Source organism: Lissotriton helveticus, chromosome 7 (assembly GCF_964261635.1).
Source record: "Lissotriton helveticus chromosome 7, aLisHel1.1, whole genome shotgun sequence".
NCBI classification, from domain to species: domain Eukaryota; kingdom Metazoa; phylum Chordata; class Amphibia; order Caudata; family Salamandridae; genus Lissotriton; species Lissotriton helveticus.
Window position 1 is genome coordinate 1458779421 of NC_136068.1, and position 24058 is coordinate 1458803478.

At 44.6% G+C, this 24058-nt stretch overlaps 1 protein-coding gene across 1 annotated transcript in view; it reads right to left on the reverse strand.

Annotated features, from left to right (window-relative positions):
* Positions 1 to 23804, reverse strand: part of LOC144769532 (extracellular calcium-sensing receptor-like) — a 168247-nt gene extending 144443 nt beyond the window's left edge. The window contains exon 1 of the mRNA XM_078653675.1: positions 23427 to 23804. Within this exon, the coding sequence (XP_078509801.1) occupies positions 23427 to 23804 (378 nt within the window). The remainder of the gene's footprint in view (positions 1 to 23426) is intronic.
* Positions 23805 to 24058: the final 254 nt, after the last annotated feature.

The following is a 24058-nucleotide window of genomic DNA, read 5'->3' on the forward strand; positions in this document are numbered from 1 at the left end:
GTATCCTTCCTGCCAGAATAATACCCCGCCTGCTGAATTTAGGTGCAGGCGGACCATAAATTGGCAACGGCAGAGACTACTCTGTTTCTACTGTGGATAATCTTCTCTGACGGCCCAAAGGAGTAAGGAGCGTTGCAGAAATGGCTATATGTCCACCCACTCAATGTAGCCATTTTTTACTGCCTGTCACTGCAAGGAAATACCTAGTGGTAAGGGGTAGTAACAATCAAAAAATGCCCCCTTCACCTTGGGAAATGACTCTTATGGCAAGGGAAGCATTGTTTTTTTAAACAAAAACCCAGTTTGTAGTTTTGTTTTTGAAAATAGAAAACGTTTTGAAATTTGCCATGCGGCAAATATGCAATACATTCACAGCAACTGTCTTGAATTTCTGATCTTATGAATTTGAAGGATTAATTCACACCTACCAAGAAAAGAATTCTTTCTGACTGAGTCTTTCTCGCTATCTGGCACTTTTATTCTCCTAGTCTGCCTCCTAATGAAATGCCATTGTGAATTCCACATAAGGGACGATTCATGTAAACCGTATTTACGCTTTTCACCTGAGGAACTTTGTAGGTACCCAATAATCTGGCCATGGGGATTGAGAGCGCAGAGGTGTTCTCCCCAATGAATGCAGAGAGTGGAGGGTGCCTCTTGCAACCGAAATTGGGAATAGGCTGATCCTTTCCAGTCAAGAGCTGCATTGTGCTCTGAAGAGAGATAGCCACAGAGTCGCAGGAGTCATATACTGAGATTCCAAGAGTTGTGTTAGGAAGCAAATTGTCTTTTTTGTTTATTTCTTCTGTTGCAAATATGACACTTTGAAGAATTCGATAATAGATGGAATCAAATCTAGAATAAATAATAAAGAAAGTTAAGTCTCTTCAAGAAAAGACATTAATTTACAATTTTTTTGAAATCTCAAACTAAAATATACTAGAAACAATGTGGGACAGGGTAGTGGAGAGAACACTAAAACGTTAATTGTAACCATGTCTGATAATAGTCTAAGGTGTTTTATGTCACAATATGCCTGGGAGTGGCATCAACAGTCGGTCATTCAATAATAGGATGCTGTGCCCTCACCCATCCTCCATATTCCTGCTCTTCACTTGTGCTTTGAGTAGGCTCCCCCTTTCAATTTGGGAGCTCTTTCAGATTGATGTAAGGTTGATGTGTTGGAAGCACTATCTCAAGGGTTCTTTTGCAGCAAATTGGAGAGCAAACAAGGGGTACAGGACTAAAAAAAGACACATATATTACCTAATCGATCACCCAATGAACTTTATTATGGTTTTCTGTGGTTAAAATATTAAGAGGAGTATACTTCAGCTTCCTGTGGATAACTGTTGTGGCGTGCGGTAAACAACGTTTACCACGAAGTTTTGACAACGCGGTACCTTTACCACGCGGCCGTTACGACGCAAGTCGTTACCACGACTTGCGCTGGAGGGCGCTGTGGGATAAGGAATTTAATAAATTTATATTCCAACACCTTCCCTAGTATCCACGGGGACTGGTGTTGGAATATAAAATTATAAAAACCCTAAATCCGCGCCCTCCAACGCAAGTCGTGGTAACGACTTGCGTTGTAGCGGCCGCGTGCTAAAGGTATGCGTTGTTACAACCCGCGTTGTAACAACGTACATCCGTGGCGTGCATGTGTTTCCCATGCGCATGCAGGGTCTCCGTACTGTGTTCATTTGTATTCTGGATGCTAGAATGCTGGGGTAATAGTGTGTGCAAGGCAGGATGACCTGGTGTCAATACTGCACTTTAGGAGAATAAGGGCTTACTTGGAAGTAATCTGCCTTTTTGTTTTCACTACAAATGATGACGAAGATGTCCCAAAGTGTTTGGACCCACCAACTCCTTCCTTTTCAAGGAGTTTGCCAACCTCTTATGATTCTGGTTTCACAAAGTAGTGGTCACTCGGCTTGGCATTTCCTAGATGTGCCGTTTCAGATGTGAACCACTTGAGTTTAACACGCTTCCGTTCCGTTAGGGGTGTACCTATTTTTGGGGGGCTAATCCTTCCTATCAGTACATGCACACTTGTTCTCTTGTTAACTTGCAATGATTTAACCGTGCAGTCTCCTGCAGGTAGCGCGTGCTCTTGTTGCCTAGCAATGTCTTCTTGCGAGAAAAGCGCCTGCGTGGGCGCCCGTGCATGTGCATTCGTATGAAGAAGTCGGCGGGTCAACAGGAAGATGGAGCCTGGGACGCCGCATCCAAGGTAAGTTCCTTTTCTTTTATTTTACTGTCTTTAATACTAAAAATATGGTTGTTGAAGAGGGCGGGAGGGAGGCGGGTGGCGGGCAACTTCGCGCCACCACGGAGTGGGCGTAGTGTTGCCTACTCCGCCTACTTTGTGAAGCGCGAAGTAGATAACACTACGCCCACTCCGTGGGAGGAGCGAAGTGCTTTGCCCAGGGTTATTACAGACCACCTTTTCTAAATGCTTTCTGTCATTAAAAGGCTAATGTAAGACAGGACCCCCTTCCCCCACCCCCTTGTTTATTAATTTCATGTATACTTGAAAAATATGCCTCTCAACAAATGTGGTGCCGTAAATTAGTTGTAAACTTAGCCCATGTTTTTTTCACTAGAATGGTTTTGTATCTAGGCCGCCTGTCTTGATAGTAAACTGCAAGTTTAGTTTGCTGCAAAAATTCTCAATGTATTTCCCACTCATCTAGTCTGTTCTTCCTTTCCATCTATATACTCACCTAACATGGCCGCCACCACACACCCACTACGCATTCTATATAATTAACGCTCGTGCACTAGTTGATAGATTTACGCCATCGCTCACTGGAACTCACAGTGGACCACCGCCAACATCTCAATCAAAAAGCCCTGCCTTTGAGGCCCTCCCGTTGCCAATTCGGTCCTTCCACCGGCTTGCTTTTAATTACAACCTACCTCTCCCCTTACAGAGAGACCGGGAAGTGATACGGGGTCATTAAACCACTTCGATTGCATCTAGCAATTACTTTCCTGAACGACGGCGTATCTCCCCCCCGTTTGAGAATTTTGTATCCAGGCTATCTATCTGCTGAGATAAGGTAACTTCCTCTGCGTGGGTTTTGCGTGTCACTCGTATCCAGGACCTTTTCAGGTCAAAACCTCACTGTATTTTGTTAGTTCTCCCCCCATTAGACGTTTTTACCCGTCCTTCACCTTTTCTGGAATTAGCTGATTATCATGCTGTCAGGAGATTTGTCTTTTACGGGGTATGCGCGATTAGACACTTAATATATCACTCCACAGTCACCATTTCGCCCTATGCCTTGATTGAACACCCCACAAAACTCCGTATTGACACGATGTAGAGACTGTCATCACGCGCCCTTTCCAGAACCATTTGTTGGTTTACCATTTTCACAAGGCTATTCAGCAAATGTGTTCGCCGTGTATTTTCCTCTGGCGATATCTCCCAGCACAATCATTACCACTTCGGTTGCCTCAGTTAGTTTCACTATATATAACTTCTGTTTGCTGTTACCAACGCATGTGCCAACTCCTGTGATTAGACAACCGATTTACCTAGTGCATGCCTTTTTCTGACATTGGACAAGCCCTTACACTACAGCTCCTTGACAGGCTTCCCTGTTTTTTTCCCCTCCTTAACAGGCATTGTATTTATATTCAGGCAATTATTTGCTCAGTCCTGATGATGATCCCACTATTCATTGTGCATGGGATCGAAACGTTGTCGACCAACTCAATAGTGCCACGCTTAACCAATGTGTAAAAGTAGTGTGGTTACTATTTTGGATAGCTTATTCATTTTCTGATCTAACTAAGCTTCCAGTCTCTTGTTTTGCCTAGAATTTTTCATGTTCAATGTTTTTTGTTTTCTGTCCTATGTAGTGGATGCAGGATTGCGTCCTGCTCTATTGTTGTTCTCTCATTTATGTTTAATTCATTCTATCCAATATATTAAAATTCCTTGTCCGGCTGGACATTGCATAAATATAGTGCCTATCTGGGTCTATATTTCATTTGTCACTGTATAAATTGCTTTTCTAAGGACCATTGTTTCATGATATAATTGACCCCCGGGGTCCTTAGCTACTCGTCGGGTTCCCTTGTATGTTTAAAACAGTATTTTTCAGAGGTCACGAGCAGACAAGACAGCGGAGCAGGAAGGGCTTCAGGGGCAACAACGGCGAGAGGATCCAAAGGAGTTCCAGAAGCGGGCTACTCAATTGCCATCAGGTAGGCCTCAGTGGTGGTCTTCGTGGCTGCAACCTTTGACAGACATACCCAGTGTATGTTCAGTGGGGGTGGGTGATGACTCAGTGAAGGAAGGTTCGGGTTTCGGGGCGCGGTAGACGGTTGGTAAATCTGCACAACAGGTGAGTTTGGGTTCAGGTGCTGTGTAATCAAATAAGGCGAAAATCACTGATAAACAGGTTTTGGATGGTTCTGAATCCTTATCTGGGCAAGTTTCAGGTGCAGTTCACCCCATACATAAAAAATTACCTTACATGGGTTTGTCCATGCCCCATGGAACACATTTGGCTGAAAAAACTAAGAAGAGAATCTGGGACCGCAAATTTGTTGACGTCTTTGGGCTCCTTCATAGGGATATTCAAGCGAAGGAGGGGTCCAAGGAAGAGGAGTGGGAGCTTTAAAGGAGTCCCAGGGTTCCAAAAAATATCGAAAATTGAACGGCAGCATTTTTAATCTATGCAAGTGTCTATTGTGAAAAACATCAGGACAGAGCTGTGGCAATGTTTAAGTACATTGATATCATACGCAAAGCACACTTACAGTCCGGGGGTTCGCATGGCTCAACTATGATGAGGAGTTTAGGGCTAGAGTAAGTCTTTTTCATGATAAGCCTTTGAAGGGATGTCGATCAGGAACTGTGGCTTCAGTGGATGTCCTCGACTCAAACGCCTGCGACAACTCATACTGCAAGCGGGCTCCCAATTACTTATCTGCCCTTTCTGCCTCGCCCCGCCCAATTTGGGGCGGGTGTTTTGGGTATAGGACAACTACCAGTTACAGGATCCTGTTGGAACTTTAATCGAGGTTCTTGCATCAGGCAATTTTGCAGGTTTAAGCACGAATGTTCGCAGTGCGGTGGGAAACATGCCATCATACAGTGTTTTGCCAACCAAAGGTTTGGGAATCAAGGAAGGTCACCAAGAGGTATGGGGGCTTTTACGCAGTTTACCGCAAAGAAGGGCTCGTACGCCAATTAAGCTATGGTTCATGACACAGTGGTTGGAAGGGTATCCTGATGCGGAATCCGCTTCAAAACTCTATTGGGGTTTTAGGGAGGGTCTTAAGATAAGTTACCAGGGTCCCTGTTATAATAGATGGTCGGACAATTTAAAATCGGCTAAGGAGTTGCCTCAAGTGGTTCAGAAGAAATTGGATTTGGAGATACAGGAGGGCAGGATAGCAGGCCCATTTAAGCACTGTCCTTTGAAGAATTTTACGATATCTCCGTTGGGTTTGGTTCCCAAAAAATTGGCAGGTGAATTCAGACTAATCCATCACATATCGTGGCCGGAGGGCCAGTCTATTAATTACATATTTCCCCTGACAGACTCCAATGTGTCATATACATCTGTTGATGATGCACTGAGGATGGTACGCATAGCTGGGAGTGGTGCAGAACTTGCTGAATGTGATATTCAGTCAGCGTTTCGTTTACTGCCCATTCACCAATTGGATTTTGAGCTGTTGGGCATGTTTTTCAATGATTCGTTTTACATAGACAGAGTCCTCCCAAAGGGTTGTTCGGTGTCATGTGCACTTGTTCAGTACTTTTCTTCTGTGGTGTTTTTCAATAAAAAGTGGTCACAAACAGGTATGTCACTATTTAGATGATTTCTTGTTTATTGGCAAAGCCCAGTCAGATCAGTGTCACAGATGCTTAAACATTTTTCAGGATTTGGCTGAGGAGTTCGGCATTCCGTTGGCTCTGGGGAAAACTGAGGGTCCAGGTACCAAACTTACATTCTTAGGTATTGAAATTGACACAGAACTTATGATGGATAGGTTGACAGCTTCTAAGGTGAGTGAGATTAGGTCCTTTTTATTGGAGATCACTGGCAAGGAAAAAATTCAGCTCAGACAGGTTCAGCGTCTATTGGGCTACTTGAATTTCGCTTGCTGTGTGGTGCGTGCTGGCAGGACTTTTTGTAGACGTTTGGGGATGGCGATGTCTGGGGCATTTCTTCCTCATCACAGGATTAGGCTCCCTAAACAGATTAAGGAGGATTTACTAATTTGGCTGCAATTTTTGAGGGATTTTAATGGAGTCTCTCTATATTTTGTACAGGATGATACCATCTGGCATGTTCAAATCTTTTCAGACGCTTCTGGTGCACATGGCTTTGGCAGTTTTTGGGAAGGTCGTTGGTGTGCGGAAAAATGGCCTCCACATTGGCTACACCAGGGCTGAAGCATAGTCTTTCTTGAATTGTTTCCTCTCATTGTGGCTGTTTTAGTTTGGGGGGAGGAGATTAAGGACAGGAGCATTCTTTTTCATACTGACAATATGGCCTTTGTGCAGCTAATTAACAAGCAAAAGGCAAATGATGTGTGTGTATTACACCTGTTGCGTGTTTTCATGCTGCAGAGTCTCAGATTAAACATTGTGTTTTGAGCGGGACACATTCCAGGCGTTAATAACTCAATTGCGGATGCTCAGTCTCGATTCAATTGGCAGAAATTTCGCAGTTTGGCACCGGGGGAGGATGGCTGCAAAACTTTGATCCCTAAAGACATCTGGGCGCTGGGGGAATGTGAATCCTTGATCTGGTGGAAAAATCTATAGCCCCGTCTACTAGACGAGGTTATCGTCAGGCCTGGATGGAGTTTTAAAGTTATGTTAAGTTAAAAAAAAATGATCTTTCTACAGAGGGCATAAGAAAGGTTATGTTACGGTTTGTTTTGAATTTGGTCAATTTGGGGTTATTTCATACAACAATCTCAGGAAAATTGGCCGGCATTTCGTTTTATAATCAGTTGTGGTGGGGTCAGAAGTTTACGGGGGAAGTTTTATTAAGGCGTATGTTGAAGGGTCTGGGGAGGGAACGTTCTTTTTCTTCGGAGTTACGTGAGCCAATCACTTTCCACATTTTGCAACAAATTTTAAAGCAATTAACAGTGTGCTGTCATGATTTGTGGGAGGTTTCACGTCTAGACTTTGTATGATTTGGTTTTTTTTTGGCGCTTTTAGAGTTTCCGAATTGTTAGGTTTGCGGGATCAGAAGGGTATGCAGGTAGAGGATATTCAAGTGCAAGGAGGGAAGGTTAGGATTTTGTTGAGGAAGTCAAAAACCCCATCAGCTGGGTAAAGGCACTTGTATCTTTCTAAAGGCTAGTGGAGTTCAGGATTGTTGTCCAGTAAAGGAATGGGAGTCATTTTTTGTTTCATTAGGCCTGCAACCTGGGGACATATTTATTCACAAAAATGGGAGCAAAATTACTAGTGGACAACTATTGGCAGTTTTACATAAAACGTTGTCATTGTTGGGGAAAAAAAACCACACTTTTTGGGACCCACTCTTTTCGGATAGGGGCAGCGACTGAGGCGTACAGATTGGGTTGGGATTTGGATGACATTAAAAATATTGGGAGATGGAAATCCGATTGCTGCATACGTTATGTAAGGAAATGAGATGTTATTTACTATGTGGACTAATTTTGTTTTTTTCCCTGCCTAGGTCGTTTTAAAAGTTCAATATCATCAAAGAGGCGGACATGGATAGTGGGCCATTTGTTTGTAAAATGGTCAGCCAGCTTTGCCCAACAGCAGATTTATGGCCGAGCTCTTGGTTTGCCTAGCAAGGGACATGAAGTTTTATGGCAGGGGAAAAGGGGGATGAAGTGGGATAAGAAAATCGTGCCATTCCTACCAACTGCAGCAGGTAAGACACTGGTAAGCTCCCTAGTGTTGTCATCCCTCGACTACTGTAACGGCTTATTCATCAATGCCCAAACCAGAGTGACCAATAAAATGCAGACTATTCAGAATGCTGCAGCCCGCCTCCTGTCTGGAACCCCGAAGTTCTCACCTATCTCTGAGACAATAAGGGACTTTCATTGGCTCAAGATTCGGAACAGGATCAAGTTCAAAGCGCTGTGCATAGTCCATAAAGCACTGCACAACTATGGTCAGCACTTCCTGAAATCCCAACTCAGGTTCCATTCATCCACAAGATCGCTCCGATCCAACAATCTCAAACTCCTGCTGATTCCACGAACTAAAACAGTCACTTGGGGCGATAGACGCCTCTTAGTGGCAGCTCCCAGATTATGGAACTCCCTACCAGCATCTATCAAAGAAAGCCCATCCTTGATGCAATTCCGCAAAAAAATAAAGACCTGGTTGTTTGATCAGGAATAGTTACTGGCCCAGCCTTTGGGAACCCATACACAGTTTCTAGCGCCGAGACGCCTACGGGCATTTGTTCGCGCTGTATGAGTTGCAAAAATAAATAAAATAAATAAATACATAATTTATTTCCTTTGCTCTCTGAGCTGTCTTCTGCTAGAGGTTTCCCTGATTTATTGATAATTCATTCAGGTGAAAATGATCTTGTGGCATTGTCTAGTTTATCCCTTTTGAAGAAAATGAAATTGGACTTGGCAGTGCTCAAGAATGGTGTGGTCAACAACAAGGAGGGACATCGGGGGGACAATATTTATAGGGGTCCAGTGTGCGGTCCCAACAATCTATATAACAAATAGTTGCACACAGTTCCCCTGGGAATGGTGGTTGCGTAGTGCAGGGTGTTGTCTTCCTCTCTTCCTAGGGTGCAACAGGGAAGGGTATCCCTTGTCGGAACTAGGGATGCCTCACACAACAGGCTGGTTTAACGGCTGTTGTCATGTCACCAGCTAGTCGTATCGTGTCATCATCGGCTCCCTGCTCCAACGTCAAGCCGGCGCTGCAATGCCTGACGGGTAGCACGGGGTGCTACACTCTTGTGGAGATCTTTTGTTCCTTGCCGGTGGATGTAAGGGTGTGAGGGCCCTAGTGAGTGAAGTTGTGAGCGTGGGTGAGGTGAGTTAAAAAAGGTTTGGGGCACTGACGACCGCCATAAAGGGTAAGTCGTTGCCATACTCTGTACGTTGTGCTTTCACCCTAGGTGCAGCAATAACGCTGGCTAGCGTTAGATCCTTCCTCATTTTTAAACACTACGTGTACGTTAAGACACCTAATGTCTGCTGGCAGTCCTTACCCAGCTTTGTTTGTTTTTAAGTGAACCCCACTAACCCTTTTATGCGTAGTATCCAACCTGTGTCTTCCCCCTCTCCTCTCCCTATTACCATATATTACTTCACCGTAATCTAGTAGCATCCCCCTGAATGGGCAACGTGGGGAACTGAATCAAAAGTTGAAGTCTTCTTCTCTCCCCACAGGGCATCCTCTTGATGCAGGAACCCCTCTCTGGCCGGATCCGGCAACCACACAGGTTGTATCCTTTAGATGCCTCAGCCTGATGCGGGGCATCTCACTAAGTTTATGAGCACTGTTTTGGTCCTGAAGAATTGCCAATAGGGCATGAAACATGTCGACCTATTCACGATTGAGGGTTGAACGGGACTGACTTCTCGTAACTACTGCAGTCCCATTGCCCCTCACTTTTTATTAAGGTGGTGAACTACACGATTAAAGACAAAGCAGTAGACCACACCAACCTTTTTTAACTCACCTCACCCACGCTCACAACTTCACTCACTAGGGCCCTCACACCCTTACATCCACCGGCAAGGAACAAAAGATCTCCACAAGAGTGTAGCACCCCGTGCTACCCGTCAGGCATTGCAGCGCCGGCTTGACGTTGGAGCAGGGAGCCGATGATGACACGATACGACTAGCTGGTGACATGACAACAGCCGTTAAACCAGCCTGTTGTGTGAGGCATCCCTAGTTCCGACAAGTGCTCAAGAATAACTGGGAGGTACAACTCTGGTTTGGAATTAATTTATTTACAGGCAGCTCGCAACCACACGACGATGGAAAGAGCTCGCAGAAAACTCAATCAGGAAATGAAAATCTTTTGTTCTGCAATGGGTATAACGATTTTAGCTCATGATAGTATCACAGATGTGGAATATCATCTTTTCAGGGAAGACGGGGTGCACTTGTCGCAAATGGCGAGGCATACTATTTAATGGAGTTGAGGGATCTATTGGCGGATTTTTGGTGTGAGAATCTTTGGTGTTCATTTAATATCCACTGAGGTTTGTGACAGCAAACAATTTCTGTTTAAGGGGGGGACCATGTAAACTCTCTGATTTTCCTTTGGGTGTGTTTTTTCTTGGGGATTGGATGGTCTAGAGCGGGCATATACTTCCCTCTGGGGTGAGGCAGGGGGGTTGGGAAAGGTTGATTGGGATTGTGCATTTCATGGGGTATTTTTGATGATAAGTCTTGTGGGGAACATTGGTTGGATAGCAAGACGTTTCAAAGAGTAATGACAATGGGGTATTTGTTCCAATAAATGTTTATTGTAGCAAGATTCTAATTTATGTTGTCTGGCCTAATAAAGTGACCTTTTATGCTAAGTGCAAATATTTGGTGTGGTTGTTCTTATTGCGCGATTTTGGGTAGGCACGCAATGTGGTTTCTGCTATCATTGATATCTTCACGACTTCAGCACCATTTTTTTTTACCGTGCTCTACGATCCTCCGTGTTTCTTCACTAAAGTCATCAAAGTACCGCATTTTATAAACTTTCAAGAACGCAGTGATTAAGAACTGGACACTTTTAAGCAAATGAACGCTGCTTAGTCAGTGGATTTGATTTCTTATTATTTCTGCTATTCTCCCTATTTTTATGTAATTTTAGGGCCTGAACAAGTGCTTTGTTGGATGTTGAAGAGAGGACAGTGGCTGATATCACTCACACAGGAAATACCACTGAACTAGTCCATCACAAGGTGAGTCCCCAGAATTCTACAATGAGCCCTCCTTAACCATTTTGGTCTGCGGCGTCTGAACCCCAATTGAAGTGGCAAGAAGGGAAGGACTACTTTCCTAACTACATTCCTGCCATTGATGATGCTGAAATGCCGCCTACGTGAAAGAATCGCATTATACTGCATTCTTTGGGTCCAATTGGGTCACAGATGCATTCTCGTACACCTAAAACACCCGTAGTTGGAGATGTAAATGTATTCTTAGCTGCTTTAAGTGACCTTGACAAGCATTGCGCACCGAAAGTATGCGTAAGGATTAACAGGTACAAGTTCTTTCATTGTAAACAGTCCAGAAATTAGACCATAGATGAGTATGTTTATGATATACAAAAGCTTACTAGTGATTGCAAATTTGGGGTGTTATTATAAGACCTCATTAAAGATCAAATGGTAATGCATGCCAGCAACCCGTCCATAAAGGAAAGAATGGGGATTCTACTTTAGAGACTATTTTATTGTTGGTTAGGAAAGCAGCCATGTCTGAGAAGAGTACCACAGCTTTAAAGGATAAAGAAAAAGAATCAATGTCAGTGAATAGAGTGTTTAAAAGTTATAGCACAAAGGCCAGCAGATCGCAGTTCAAAGTCTCTTCTAGAGGAAAACATAAACTGGAGAAGGGAAGATGTTATAGGTGCGATAGAAAGGATAACCTGGCATTTAGCAGACATTGTCTGGCTTTGAATCAGAAATGTAGCAATTGTGGGATTAAAGGGCACTAGGCAAAAGTATGTAGGAAAAAGAAATGCATTAAGTGTGTGCAGGAAAATCTTATGCAGGGTGACGGAGATGATTCAGAGCCAAACCCGAATGTTGGATGACTACTATTGGTGTAGGTGTACCAATGGATGCAAATTCTGGGTCCCCATACACTATTGTCACTGTAGGTGTTTGGAGAGACAAATTTATTGGGAAAATTGGAAGGTCCTTAGCAGAATCTGCTATTAACCCTGAGGGCTTCGGAGAAGAAAGAAAATGTTTTGGTTGTCCTTCAGATTTAAACACAGAGTTTCTCAAAGGGAAACTTTATGTGGCAAGGAAGGGACCGTCAGTTTTACGATGGCGTGATCAAATGGATCTCCATATTATTGTGGACCCAAAAAAGTAGGGAGCAGGTATTCATTATGGACGATGGCACTACCGTAGGCAGTGAGATGCAAGGCACATTTCCTACTGTGTTTACCACAGCCTTGGGGAATTTGAAAGGTTTTCAACACAAAATTTGATCGAAAGAGGATGCGGTTCCAAAGATTCATAAAGTAAGGAATGCACCTATTTCCATGAGGGAAGAATTGTCTAGAGAATTGGAGAAGTTAGTTACACTTTGGGTCATTGAACCAGTCAAAGCTTATTAATGCATTTTCCCAGTTTTCGTCGCATGATGTAATATTGGGAAAATGATGTTGTGTGACTTGCGCTACCTGAACAGCAATATAATTGTCAATACATTTCCTTTCCCAAACATTCATGAGAATGCTTAAGGATGCTCAGTGGTTTTCAACCATTGACCTTTCTTCTGCATACCACCAGGTCTCCTCAATTCATGGCTCAAGGAAATACACTGCTTTCATTACTCCTGATGTTGTTTCCAATACAAACGTATGCCATTTGGACTGGCGTCTGCCGCAGCTGTTTTTCAGCATCTAATGCTCAACCTTTTTTGGTAAGGAGAAAGGAATACTGTTCTTCCAAGAAGACATTTTAGTATTGGGCAGAGGTAAGGAAGAACATGATGTAAAATAGTCCAATGCCTTGTCCATGTTAGCCAACAAAGGTTTAACAGAGGAATTCAGCAAGTGCAAAGATGCTAAGAAGAGTGTCACGTATTTAGGCCACGTTATTGACAAGTCAGGGGTTAAGCCCAAACCATCTTTGGTGCAAGCTATTACAAATGCTACTAGGCCAACTTCAAAGGAGGATGCACATTCTTTCTTTGGGTTGGCGGAGTACTGTGCCCAATTCAATCCCAAATTTGCTAAAAGATGCTACCCCATCAGCCAGCTTTTAAAGAAGGGGTGTACTTTTTTGTGATCTCAGCAATATGAGTGTGACTTCTTGAATATAAACATGTTGATAGAGCAAGGTTTCACATGTACAGAAACTTGTAAAATATTAACCAACATGTTTTGTTTACTAATTTGTGCACTACACAACATTTCTAGCATCTAGGGGAAGCTTGCCTATGTGCTTTACTAATAGTAGCTCCAATGCATTAAAATGGCCGCCGAAAATGCGGGAAACCTTCTGCGCATGCGTCTGGCACATCTACGTGGCATGCCGTACCTCTCTGCTTGGTGGGAAATCTTTGCTTCTGCGTACTAGTGCCAGAACTGGCTGCTTAAAATCTCACATGCTAATGCTTATGCTGCTGCTTGTACTAAGCTTCTTCGTTCTGCTTAACTATTAATGCACAATTTAAAATAAAGTAATGGGATTACAATAGAGATAAGTGGTATACAGTGCATTCATTTATTTTTGTATTCTAATATGTTTCTTTTTGACTTTGCTACTAGCTCGTACTTTGGGCCTGATTACTGTCACATCTTCCATCTTGGACGATTCCGCACACGCGCACTCTGACTCTGAAATTGCTGAAGCATTGGCATTGAACTCCAGCCAACCCACTTCTTACCCATGATGTGCCTGGTAACCTGCTCATCCGCCCTCTAGAAAGGAAGCTACCAAATACAGGGGCATATTATCAAGGGATTTATCTCCGCTTTTTTGGCTTTAAAAGCCAAGAAAGCGGAGATAAAATCATCTCCCTATCAGCAACAGGGTGCTAACACGCAAATTCGCATGTTAGCACACTTTTTCTCTACGCTTCCCCTTGCATCTCTAATGAGATGCAAAGGGGGCGTTCCAGAGAAAAATAATAGGAGAAATGTTGTTAAGCGACATTTCTCCTATTATCAAGGATTTCGCTAACCCTGTTAGTGATTAAAAAAAAAAAGCAGCACTAACCGCGGTTAGCACTGCTTTTTTTACACCTGGTATTTTCCTGACTTAGCCATGATATCCTATGGAAGGTGGATATCATGGCTAAGTTTGTGAGCCCCTATCATTAAGCTAACGCCAAACTTCGAGAGATTATCGTTGGTTTTCCAGCGATATTCTCTCATTTGGCAGTTAGCGCGAGGATGTTTATCACTTCTGAGATAAACCTTGCTAATAGCAAGTTATCTCTGCGATAATTTCCGGCGATGCTTAGCGTTAAAAAAAGTCGTTGCTAAGCCTCGTTAGCGATAAATATCGCTAATCGTTGGTAATATGCCCCACAATGTATTCAAAATGTGTACCAATATTGTTGGGCGGAATAAAGTCATGGGAAAGTAAATTGTGGGTAGGGATTCAATAATATGATTCGAATTGAAATTACATCATCTTAGTATGGTGTGATGACCTCTCCTCGTCTTTCCAACCAATCACTGAAGGGGAACACATAGATTTGCAACATTTAGGGGTGGTACATTGCCCTTGAAATGGTATAACTAAGGTAGGTTTAGATAGAGAACTTGTCTGACTTGTCCAAATAGCTGACCTGCCACTGACCTAACGCACTCAATAGGCGATCGAGAGCAGAGGTGATGGCGGAGCACTCTGTCAGAAGAATCAATCACTCAATCTGGGTACTAATTGGCTTTCCGAGAGAGAGGGGTGTGACGCTGGCATTGTACTTAGCTGAGGTCACTTCTCCTGATCTGCACCTGTCTTGTCCCGTGGGCACCTGATTAGTCGGGAGCCTGGTCCTGGTCCATATCCTTGCCTCAGCCCGTGGCCAGGATTGGTCATTGCACCATTCTAGGCAAATATAATCTATGTTGTATGTCCTTGTGCAATTTTCCTTTCTCACCCTTCCCAGGTACCACTATCTAAAGGGGTTACTGTGATTTCTTACAAACTTTATGTCCTGCTGGTTATATTCTTGCTTGTAAAATTTATGGTCACGAGATTGTGGCCCATCTCATTTTGACTAAGAAATTCTATCTTAGCTGAAGGTTTTAAAACTTTCCCCGAGTCTGTGGTTATTATAAAAGTAAATGTGTTTATTTACTGCCTGTTTATTCTAACTCTCTGATTCACGGGACTTATAGTAAAGTGACAGGGATTGGTAAGTCATGGTTTACAGGTATGAGTCCTAATTGGACCTCTGGGCAAACTGATAGGGTGACTAAATTAGTAATTGGATAGGCAGGACTGCTAGTTTAAAGTGTGAATGTTATATGGGCCCAAAGTTAGTATGGTAAACTGAACTAGTAGGTCCCTGCGTGCTCTATCAATGTCATTCCTAATGCAACTAAGTTGTATAGTGTTGACCCATCCTCTGATTGTGCCCTATCTACTGATGCAAGTAATAAAGGATATGGGGTACTTCTCTAACAAATTGACAGAAAAGGCACTGAGAACGTTGTAACATTTGCCTCTAGCTCACTTTCACCTACTGAGGACACAAGTATCCATATGCTTGGACCCTGGAACATTTTAGAGCTCTTTGTTGGGGCATACCAATTGTGATACGCTGTAACCACACACCATTAGTGAAATTGTTAACTACTAAAGGAACAGCGACCGCTTCTGCCAGAATTGCCCATATTTCCATGAGGATGCAATAATTTACTCATAAAATCATTATTAGGCCTGGTAAGGGTAATGTATTAGCTGACTGCTTGTCTCGTTTGCCTGTCCCACTTGAAGAATGCGAAGGCTTGAAATGGAATGATAGTAGAGTAGCTTTAATAAATGACAATGGTTATCTTGTGATTAAAAGAGAAGGTTGGTAGAAGGAATGTGAGAATGAAGCAGTTTCACAAGATGTTGCTGAATTCATAAGTTCTCGATGGCCTGTAAAAAGAACGTTGTCAGACAAAATTAAACCATTTTGGGAGGTAAGGATGGAATTGTCCACAGGTCGAGAAATGATTTTTTAGAGGAGAAAAAATTGTTCCCGGTGAGAACATTTTGCAACTATGTCATGAAGTACCTACTCGACTCGACCTCCCCAGATGTCGCCTTCCTGACAGAGACCTGGCTGAACCCCGCCTCGGCACCCGACATAGCCATAGCCGTCCCGGAAGGCTACAAGATCACCGCAAGGACTGCACCAACAGAGCGGGAGGAGGAATCGCCATCATGCACAGGAACACTCTCAGAGTCTCAACCAACGCCGACGACACCCTCAGCACCGCCGAACACCTGCACTTCTAGATCCACACCAACCCCCTTACCACCCTCAGAGGAACCCTCATCTACAGACCGCCTGGACCCCGACCACAGTTCAGCGACTCCATCGCCGACTTTGTCAGCACACATGCCCTCGCCTCCATGGACTATATCCTCCTCGGGGACCTGAACTTCCACCTCGAGAACAATGACGACACCAACTCCACCACCCTGATCAACAACCTAGCCAACCTCGGACTCAGACAACTCGTCACAACACCCACCCACTCCGCCGGTCACACGCTTTACCCCATCTTCTCCGCAAGCCCCCACATCTTCTTCAACCATACCACCGAACTCCACTGGACTGACCACCGCTGCATCCACTTCACCTTCAAGAAACCCACCACGCACCACCGCACCCAACAGATGCCTCACCGCTGCTGGAGCAAAGTCACCAAAGACCAGCTAACCACCACCCTCGCCCAGAGCCAACCCGCTGACCATACCGACCCCGACACCGCCGCCCGCAACCTCAGACAGTGGATCAACGACTGCGCCAACACCCTTGCCCCGATCAAGAAACCCTCTAACAATCATACCAACAAGAAAGCTAGCTGGTTCACTGAAGACCTCCGGGCCTCCAAGCAAACCTGCCAAAAGCTGGAGAAGATCTGGCTCCGTGAACGTACACCGGACAGCCACGCCGCCCACAAGAATGCCACCCGCAGACACCATCACCTCATCAGATCCGCCAAAAGGGCCTCCTTCAAAGACCGCCTAGACATAACGCGCACAACAGCAAAGAGCTCTTCAACATCGTGAAGGAACTCTCCAACACCAATGACGTCCCACCCTCGCAAGACCTGTGCGACTCGCTGGCCACCTTCTTCCACCGCAAGATCACAGACATCCACAACAGTTTCAACGCCACGACCACCCCGACAACCACTGAGACCTCCGCCCCCACGAACACCATCCGCACAAACCGCCTGCTCTACTGGACCAACATCAACAACGATGACACCATCAAGATCATGAACACCATCCACTCCGTCAGATCCATGCCCACACCACATCTTCAACAAAGCCAGCAAATCCACCGCACCCCATCTCCGGAAAGTCATCAACACCTCCTTCGAGACAGCAACCTTCCCTGAGAGCTGGAAGCACGCCGAGATCAACGCCTTACTCAAAAAACCCAAGGCGGATCCAAGGACCTCAAGAACTTCCGGCCCATCTCCCTGCTCCCGTTCCTGGCAAAGGTCATCGAGAAGACCGTCAACAAACAACTGACCCGCTACCTCGAGGAGAACAACATCCTGGACCCTTCCCAGTCTGGGTTCCGCAGCAACCACAGCACTGAGACTGCCCTCATCGCCGCCACGGATGACATCAAGTCCCTGCTGGACAACAGAGAAACGGCGGCCCTCATCCTCCTGGACCTGTCAGCCGCCTTCGACACGGTCTGTCCACACACTATGAACACGCCTCCACAACGCTGGGATCCAAGAGAAGGCCCTGGACTCGACCACCTCCTTCCTCTCCGGCAGAACACAGGGCGTCCGCCTTCCCCCATTCCGCTCCGAAGCCACCGAGATCATCTGCGGCGTACCCCAGGGCTCATCCCTCAGCCCAACCCTGTTTATTATCTACATGGCACCGCTCGCCCACGTCGCCTGTCGGCACGACCTCAAAATCCTCTCCTGCGCCGATGACACCCAGCTGATACTCTCCCTCACCAAGCACCCCCATACCACCAAAACCAACCTTCATGAAGGAATGAAGGCCGTTGCTGAATGGATGAGGAACAGCCGACTGAAGCTGAACACGGACAAGACAGAGGTCCTCATCCTCGGATCCAACCCTTCGACCTGGGACGACTCCTGGTGGCCGACCGCACTGGGAACTGCTCCAACACCCACCGACCACGCACGCAACCTAGGGGTCATCCTCGACTCCACCCTCTCCATGACTAAACAGGTCAATGCCGTCTCCTCCTCCTGTTTCAACACCCTCCGCATGCTCCGTAGGATCTACAAGTGGATCCCCACTGAAACAAGAAGAACACTCACCCAGGCCCTTGTCAGCAGCAGGTTGGACTATGGAAACGACCTCTACGCAGGAGCCTTGGACAAACTCCTGAGACGGCTCCAACGCATCCAGAACGCCTCTGCACGCCTGATCCTCAACATCCCTCGCCGCAGCCACATCACACCCCACCTGAGAGACCTGCACTGGCTCCCGGTCAACAAGAGGATAACCTTCAAGCTCCTCACCCACGCACACCAGGCACTCCACAACACCGGACCAACGTACCTCAACAGACGACTCAGCTTCTACACCCCCACCCGCCAGCTCCGCTCCGTCGACCTCAACTTCGCTACAGTCCCCCGCTTACGAAGAGTGACCTCAGGCGGCATCTCATTCTCCCACCTCGCCGCCATGACCTGGAACACCCTCCCCATCCACCTACGGCAGACCCAAGACCTGCTGACCTTCAGAAAACTCCTCAAGACCTGGCTTTTCGAGCAGTAGCGGCATTCCCCACCCCAGCGCCTTGAGACCCTCACGGGTGAGTAGTGTGCTTTACAAATGATATGATTGATTGATTGATGGAAGGGCGCTTTGGCATTGGCCGTACCAAATCTGTTGTAAAAAAGTTGTTTTGGTGGCCAAGGATAGCTATCCATGTTGAATGCTTAGTCAGAGAGTGTATGGATCGTTCCAGGCCAGACAAATCCTTGCAAATGTTTAGACACTCCAATGTGCGAGGGTCATTGTCCTAGGAATCCTTGGGAATTGGTTGTAATTGACATTATGGGTCCTGTTGGGACTTCACAGATGTACATCATTGTAATCATAGACCTGTTTTCGAAATGGCCTTTTGTGAAATTAGTGCACAAAGCTGACACTGAGTCTATCTTGTTATCCTTGGTTCACGTGTTTAGTATTGTGACAGAACTGGTGCCAAATTAAGAACAACATCCTGTTACAATCCTAATGGTAATGGTACCATTGAGAGGTTTAACCGAGTGTCAAGGGAGTCATCCAAGCTGCATGTGCGTATCGCGAGGATTGAGTGGTTCAAGTGATGAAGGCTGTGTGGGCTTACAGAGTTAATAAGAATGAAGTTACTGGGTAATCTCAATTCGTAATAATGAGAGGAAGGTATCCCAGGACAAAGTACTACCCTAGCTGGTTGTCTGGCGAATGCATGGAACCCTGGTCCATTGAAACTGTTAGAGACATCATGACCAAAAGTAATTTAAAGAGTAAAGTGTATTATGATGCAAAGAACAGTACCAAACCAGCACTATTAAGGTAGGGGATTGGGTTTGTATCAGGAAACCTGGGTTTGTGATTAAAGGAGATAGTAAATTGTATGACCCAGAGAAAGTGGCGGAGGTTTTACACAATGCAGTTTGCCTCATCAATGGTGTGGATTGTGTTGTACCGGAGAGAGCAGGGGATGGAATTAACACTCCTGTTCTTGATGAGTTGGAAGTAGCATTAGTAGAAAGACAGGGTCAAATGCTTCTTCTTCCAGTGATTCAGTTGTAATAGGGGACTCCCTTCCAAAAAGTACCAATAGGATGTGCAAAGTGATTCATGTGTAACCCAAGAGGGAGTGGAACAACAAGTACGTTTTGATGTTAGTTCAAAGCATAAGAGAATCCTCCCAAATGGTTGAAAGATTTTATTGTAGAAGGATGTAAGTAAAAAAGGTTTTTTTTCTTTCTCGTTTTTTTTTTTGGTTGGGTATCAGGGGGATGGTTACATGATTGGGTATTGTTTTCTCTGCTTATATACATATTTTTTATACAGACTATTTTTAACAAGTGGCATAATGCTTCAAGAATTCAAATAACAAAACTTAAAATGCATGTAGCCACTTTACTCCTGTTTTCCAGCATGCTTGAATTTGGGACATTTAACAGCAAATACGATGGTGAAACATTATTTTTCTTGTATTTTAGTCATCGTTTAACATGCTGCCAAAGCTAAGTATTTCACTAAGATGCATGCTGGATGTTGTATTTTTTCAACCATTGTGGCGCATTGGAGTCTGTAATTAAAGCCACGTGGTTACTCTTACAGAGTAACTTGCCTCACCTGTGATCAAGGCTCGCACCAGAGCAGAAACACGTTAGGACGGAGGACACTGACACCTTTAATTTGTGAATAAATACAGGCACTCTGAGAGATGACTTCGGCGCTTTGTTCGTTTGGACACACAAACATATATATATGTATATTTATTACTGCTACACAATCCTTTTTCGTCTTTCAAAAGGAAGACAGCACTCTTGGGATTTCGTTCAGCAGTGTTTTAATCTTGCAATCGACAGACGCGTTTCGGAAGCAATTCCTTCGTCAGTGTCAACAAGTAGCACAGAACGCGGCGCGATTTTTAAAGCACAGACATTTCATCTTAGAAACAAACAAGGGCTGGCCTGCATGCTACATAGCGAGCACCATCTTAAAGTATATACTTTTCATATGTTTAAACATAATCAGGTTGAAATTTGCATTTCTCTTCGCATAAAATTAACCAATGTTAAATCTATACATGTTTTACAATTTGCATTAACCGTGAATTCATTGTTGGTAATCTCGACGTGGATCGGCAATTGCAATCTCTTACATGAGATTGCTATGTTCCCTTTTTAAAGCTTCTTCGTTAATCTAGCCATGGATTGGCTTTTCAAAATGTGCCTGCTAATACAAAATAACAGATTCGAAACAAATTCAATATTCTACACCAAAATGTATCCTGTATGATAATCCTAGTTGTGGAGACAAGACAAAAAGTTAGTTCCCCAAGTGAATGGCCAGTTCTTCCCCACTATTTAGTCCATTAGGGGACTTAGGGGCTGATTACGATGGAGGATTTTCCGCATCCTCCGGGCCAGCGGAAGCCACCGCCGGCACGGAGGATGCGGAAAATCCTCTGCGGACCCAAAGACCCACCGCCACATTAGAATGGCTGGTGGGTCCTGGTTTCAGTTCGCCGCTTTTTCGCAGCGGTTGGCTTACAACCGCGGCGGAAAAGGCCTAATATGGTGGCGGTGTCTCTCAGACACCGCCAGACATATTAAGATGGCTGAGAAAACATGCTTTTCCGCGGCGGCTTCTCCACCGAGGAAAAGCATGCGGATCTTCACCTCGGGGGCCCGTAGCAGGCCCCCTGGGTGAAGGGGGGTTGGGGGTGCACATGGGGGGTACCTATGGTACGTCCCTGCATTTGTATGCAGAAATCGGCAGGCACCGCGTGGTGCCTGCCGCTTTCTGCATACAAATACAATGTATGCATTTGTAACATTGCGGCGGGTGCAGCTTGAAGCCGCACCCGCCACAATGTTACAAATAGCGGATGTGACCGCCAGGGTGGCGGTCACATCCTAATTGGACAGGAGGGAACACCGCATGCCCATGCGGAGGTTCCCTCCTCCTAGGTGATCGCGGACGGACTCAAGTCCGTCCGCGATCATAATGGGCCCCATAGTGTGTAAATCTACAATGTAGCGAGACTCCAGCCTTCTTAATTTGAGTACTCTATCTCCACCCCGTATGTTTTGTGGTACACAATCAAGGCAAAAAAACTGCAACAGATCCCTGTTGTTATTGTGTTTAATTGCAAAGTGTCGCGCCACAGGATAATTAAAATCCTTCTTAACAATGGCCCGCATATGTTCTAAGATCCTCAGTTTTACACTGTTTATAGTGCTCCCAATGTATCTGAGTCCACAGGGACATTTGAGACAGTATACTGCATATTTAGTTTGGCAGGTCATGAATTTGTTGATAGTTTTGCCTTCTTTCATTCCCTTAACCTCATAGGATAAAACCCTCCTGCTGAAGGCACATGCCTTGCACCTTCCACAGGGGTGAAATCCCCTCATTTCATGCAGTGTTCCTTGTCTAGCTGAGATAGTGTCTAGATGGCTATGTACAAGCCTATCTTTTAATGAGCGGGCCTTTTTAAAGGTGATGAGAGGAGTGGATGGAATATCGGTGCCAATGATGGTGTCAGTTTTTAACACATGCCAATTTTTTCGTAAAATGCTCCTCAATGTGTTTGCATCTTGGGAAAAGGTAGTTATCAATCTAAACTTGCCATTTTCCTTTTTCTCTTTTGTCCTATGTTTTAGTATTTCCTCTCTAGATAGCTGTTTTACTCTTGTGAGGGTTCTCTCTAAGAGATCTGGGTTGTATCCTCGTGCCCTGAATCTCTTAACGCTGTCTTCAGCTGCTGAATCAAAATCCCTGTCTCTGGAGCAGTTTCGCTTCAGCCTAAGTAGTTTCCCATAGGGGATACTATTTTTAAGCTTTTGCGGATGACTGCTTAACGCATGAAGCGTGCTATTTCCTGCAGTTGACTTCCTGAATAAGGCAGTAGTAACTTTACCCTCTCTGATCTCAATCTTCAGATCTAAGTAGTTAGCTGCCTCTGCACTGATTTCTCCTGTGAATCGTAGATTCATTTGATTGGTATTCAGGATTGTCACATATTCTTCTGCCTCACTTACTGGACCAGCCCACACTAGAAAAAGATCATCTATGTATCTGTACCACAACATAATGTGGGTGGTCCACTTTTTGTTATCAGGTGCCCAGGCCACCTGCTCCTCCCACCAGCCAACGAATAAATTTGCGTAGCTGAGGGCGAAGCAGGTGCCCATAGCTGTCCCGGTAACTTGCCTGTAGAGATCTCCCTGAAAGAGAAAGATATTATTGAATAGGCGGAACTCAATTAACTCCAGTAGCATGCTATTATGTGTTGCAAATTTCAGAGGGCATTTCTGTAAAAAGTTTTGTACTGCATGTAACCCTTGATGATGATCTATACAGGTATACAGACTTGTAATATCTAATACTATTAAACAGTAGGAGGGCTGCCATTCTAATGCACCTATTCGGCCAATAAAATCAGTTGAATCTTTGTTATAAGATTTTAAATTTAACACAGCTTCAAACAGAAAATGTTCCAAGAACCTAGAGAGATTCTCGGTGAGACTGCCCATTGAAGAGACTATTGGTTGACCCGGTGGATTGTTCTTATCCTTGTGCACCTTAGGCAGGTGATAAAATGTCGGCAAAATGGGATTAGTAGTTCGCAAGAATAAATATTCATCCAGATCTAACATTTGTTTTTCATGCCATTTCTTTATTAGTACATGAAGTTTTTGGATACTATTCTGATATCTTTCTGTAGTGGTCAGTTTGTAACAATCTTGATTCTGTAACTGTCTCAATGATTCTTCCTCATAATGCTCCCTGGATAGCAAGACAATATTTACCCCTTTGTCTGAGGGTTTACAGATGATCGTTTTATCTCCTTCTAGATTCCTTATGGCCACTCTCTGAGCTTTGGTAAGATTATCTTGCCATCTCCGCGAGGTCTTTTGTTCTCTTAATTCTATTAGATCTTTGACCACTAGGTCAGAAAAGGTGTCTATGGCATCCAGGGGCATTTGTGGGAGAAATTGGGAAGGTGATTTTAGTCCACTCATGGGCGCCTCTTGGTCAACATCTATTCTCCTAGTTCGTTGACTTAATGTTGTAGGCTGTTCTAAGGTTTCCATGGCATTATCTTGGCGTAGATCTTCCAATATTTCAAGCGCTGTCAAATCATTGACAGTAAGTAGATCTGTCTCTTTACTCTGTAGTTTAAGCATTCTGGCTTCCTTCGTGGTTGGTCTTAATTTGAAGAACTTGTGTCATTTTAACTTGCGAATGAACTTAAACAAGTTAATTCTTGTTTGCGTGTACTCTAGATTGCCGTGTGGGCAAAAAGTGAGTCCGAGTCTTAAAACTGATTCTTCAGTTGGAGTTAGAATTTTGGAAGAGAGATTGATTATGGTTAATTGATCCTCCTCAATTACCATCTTCCTTCTCGCTTGCTCCGAGTCACTCTGGTTGTCGGGATGGG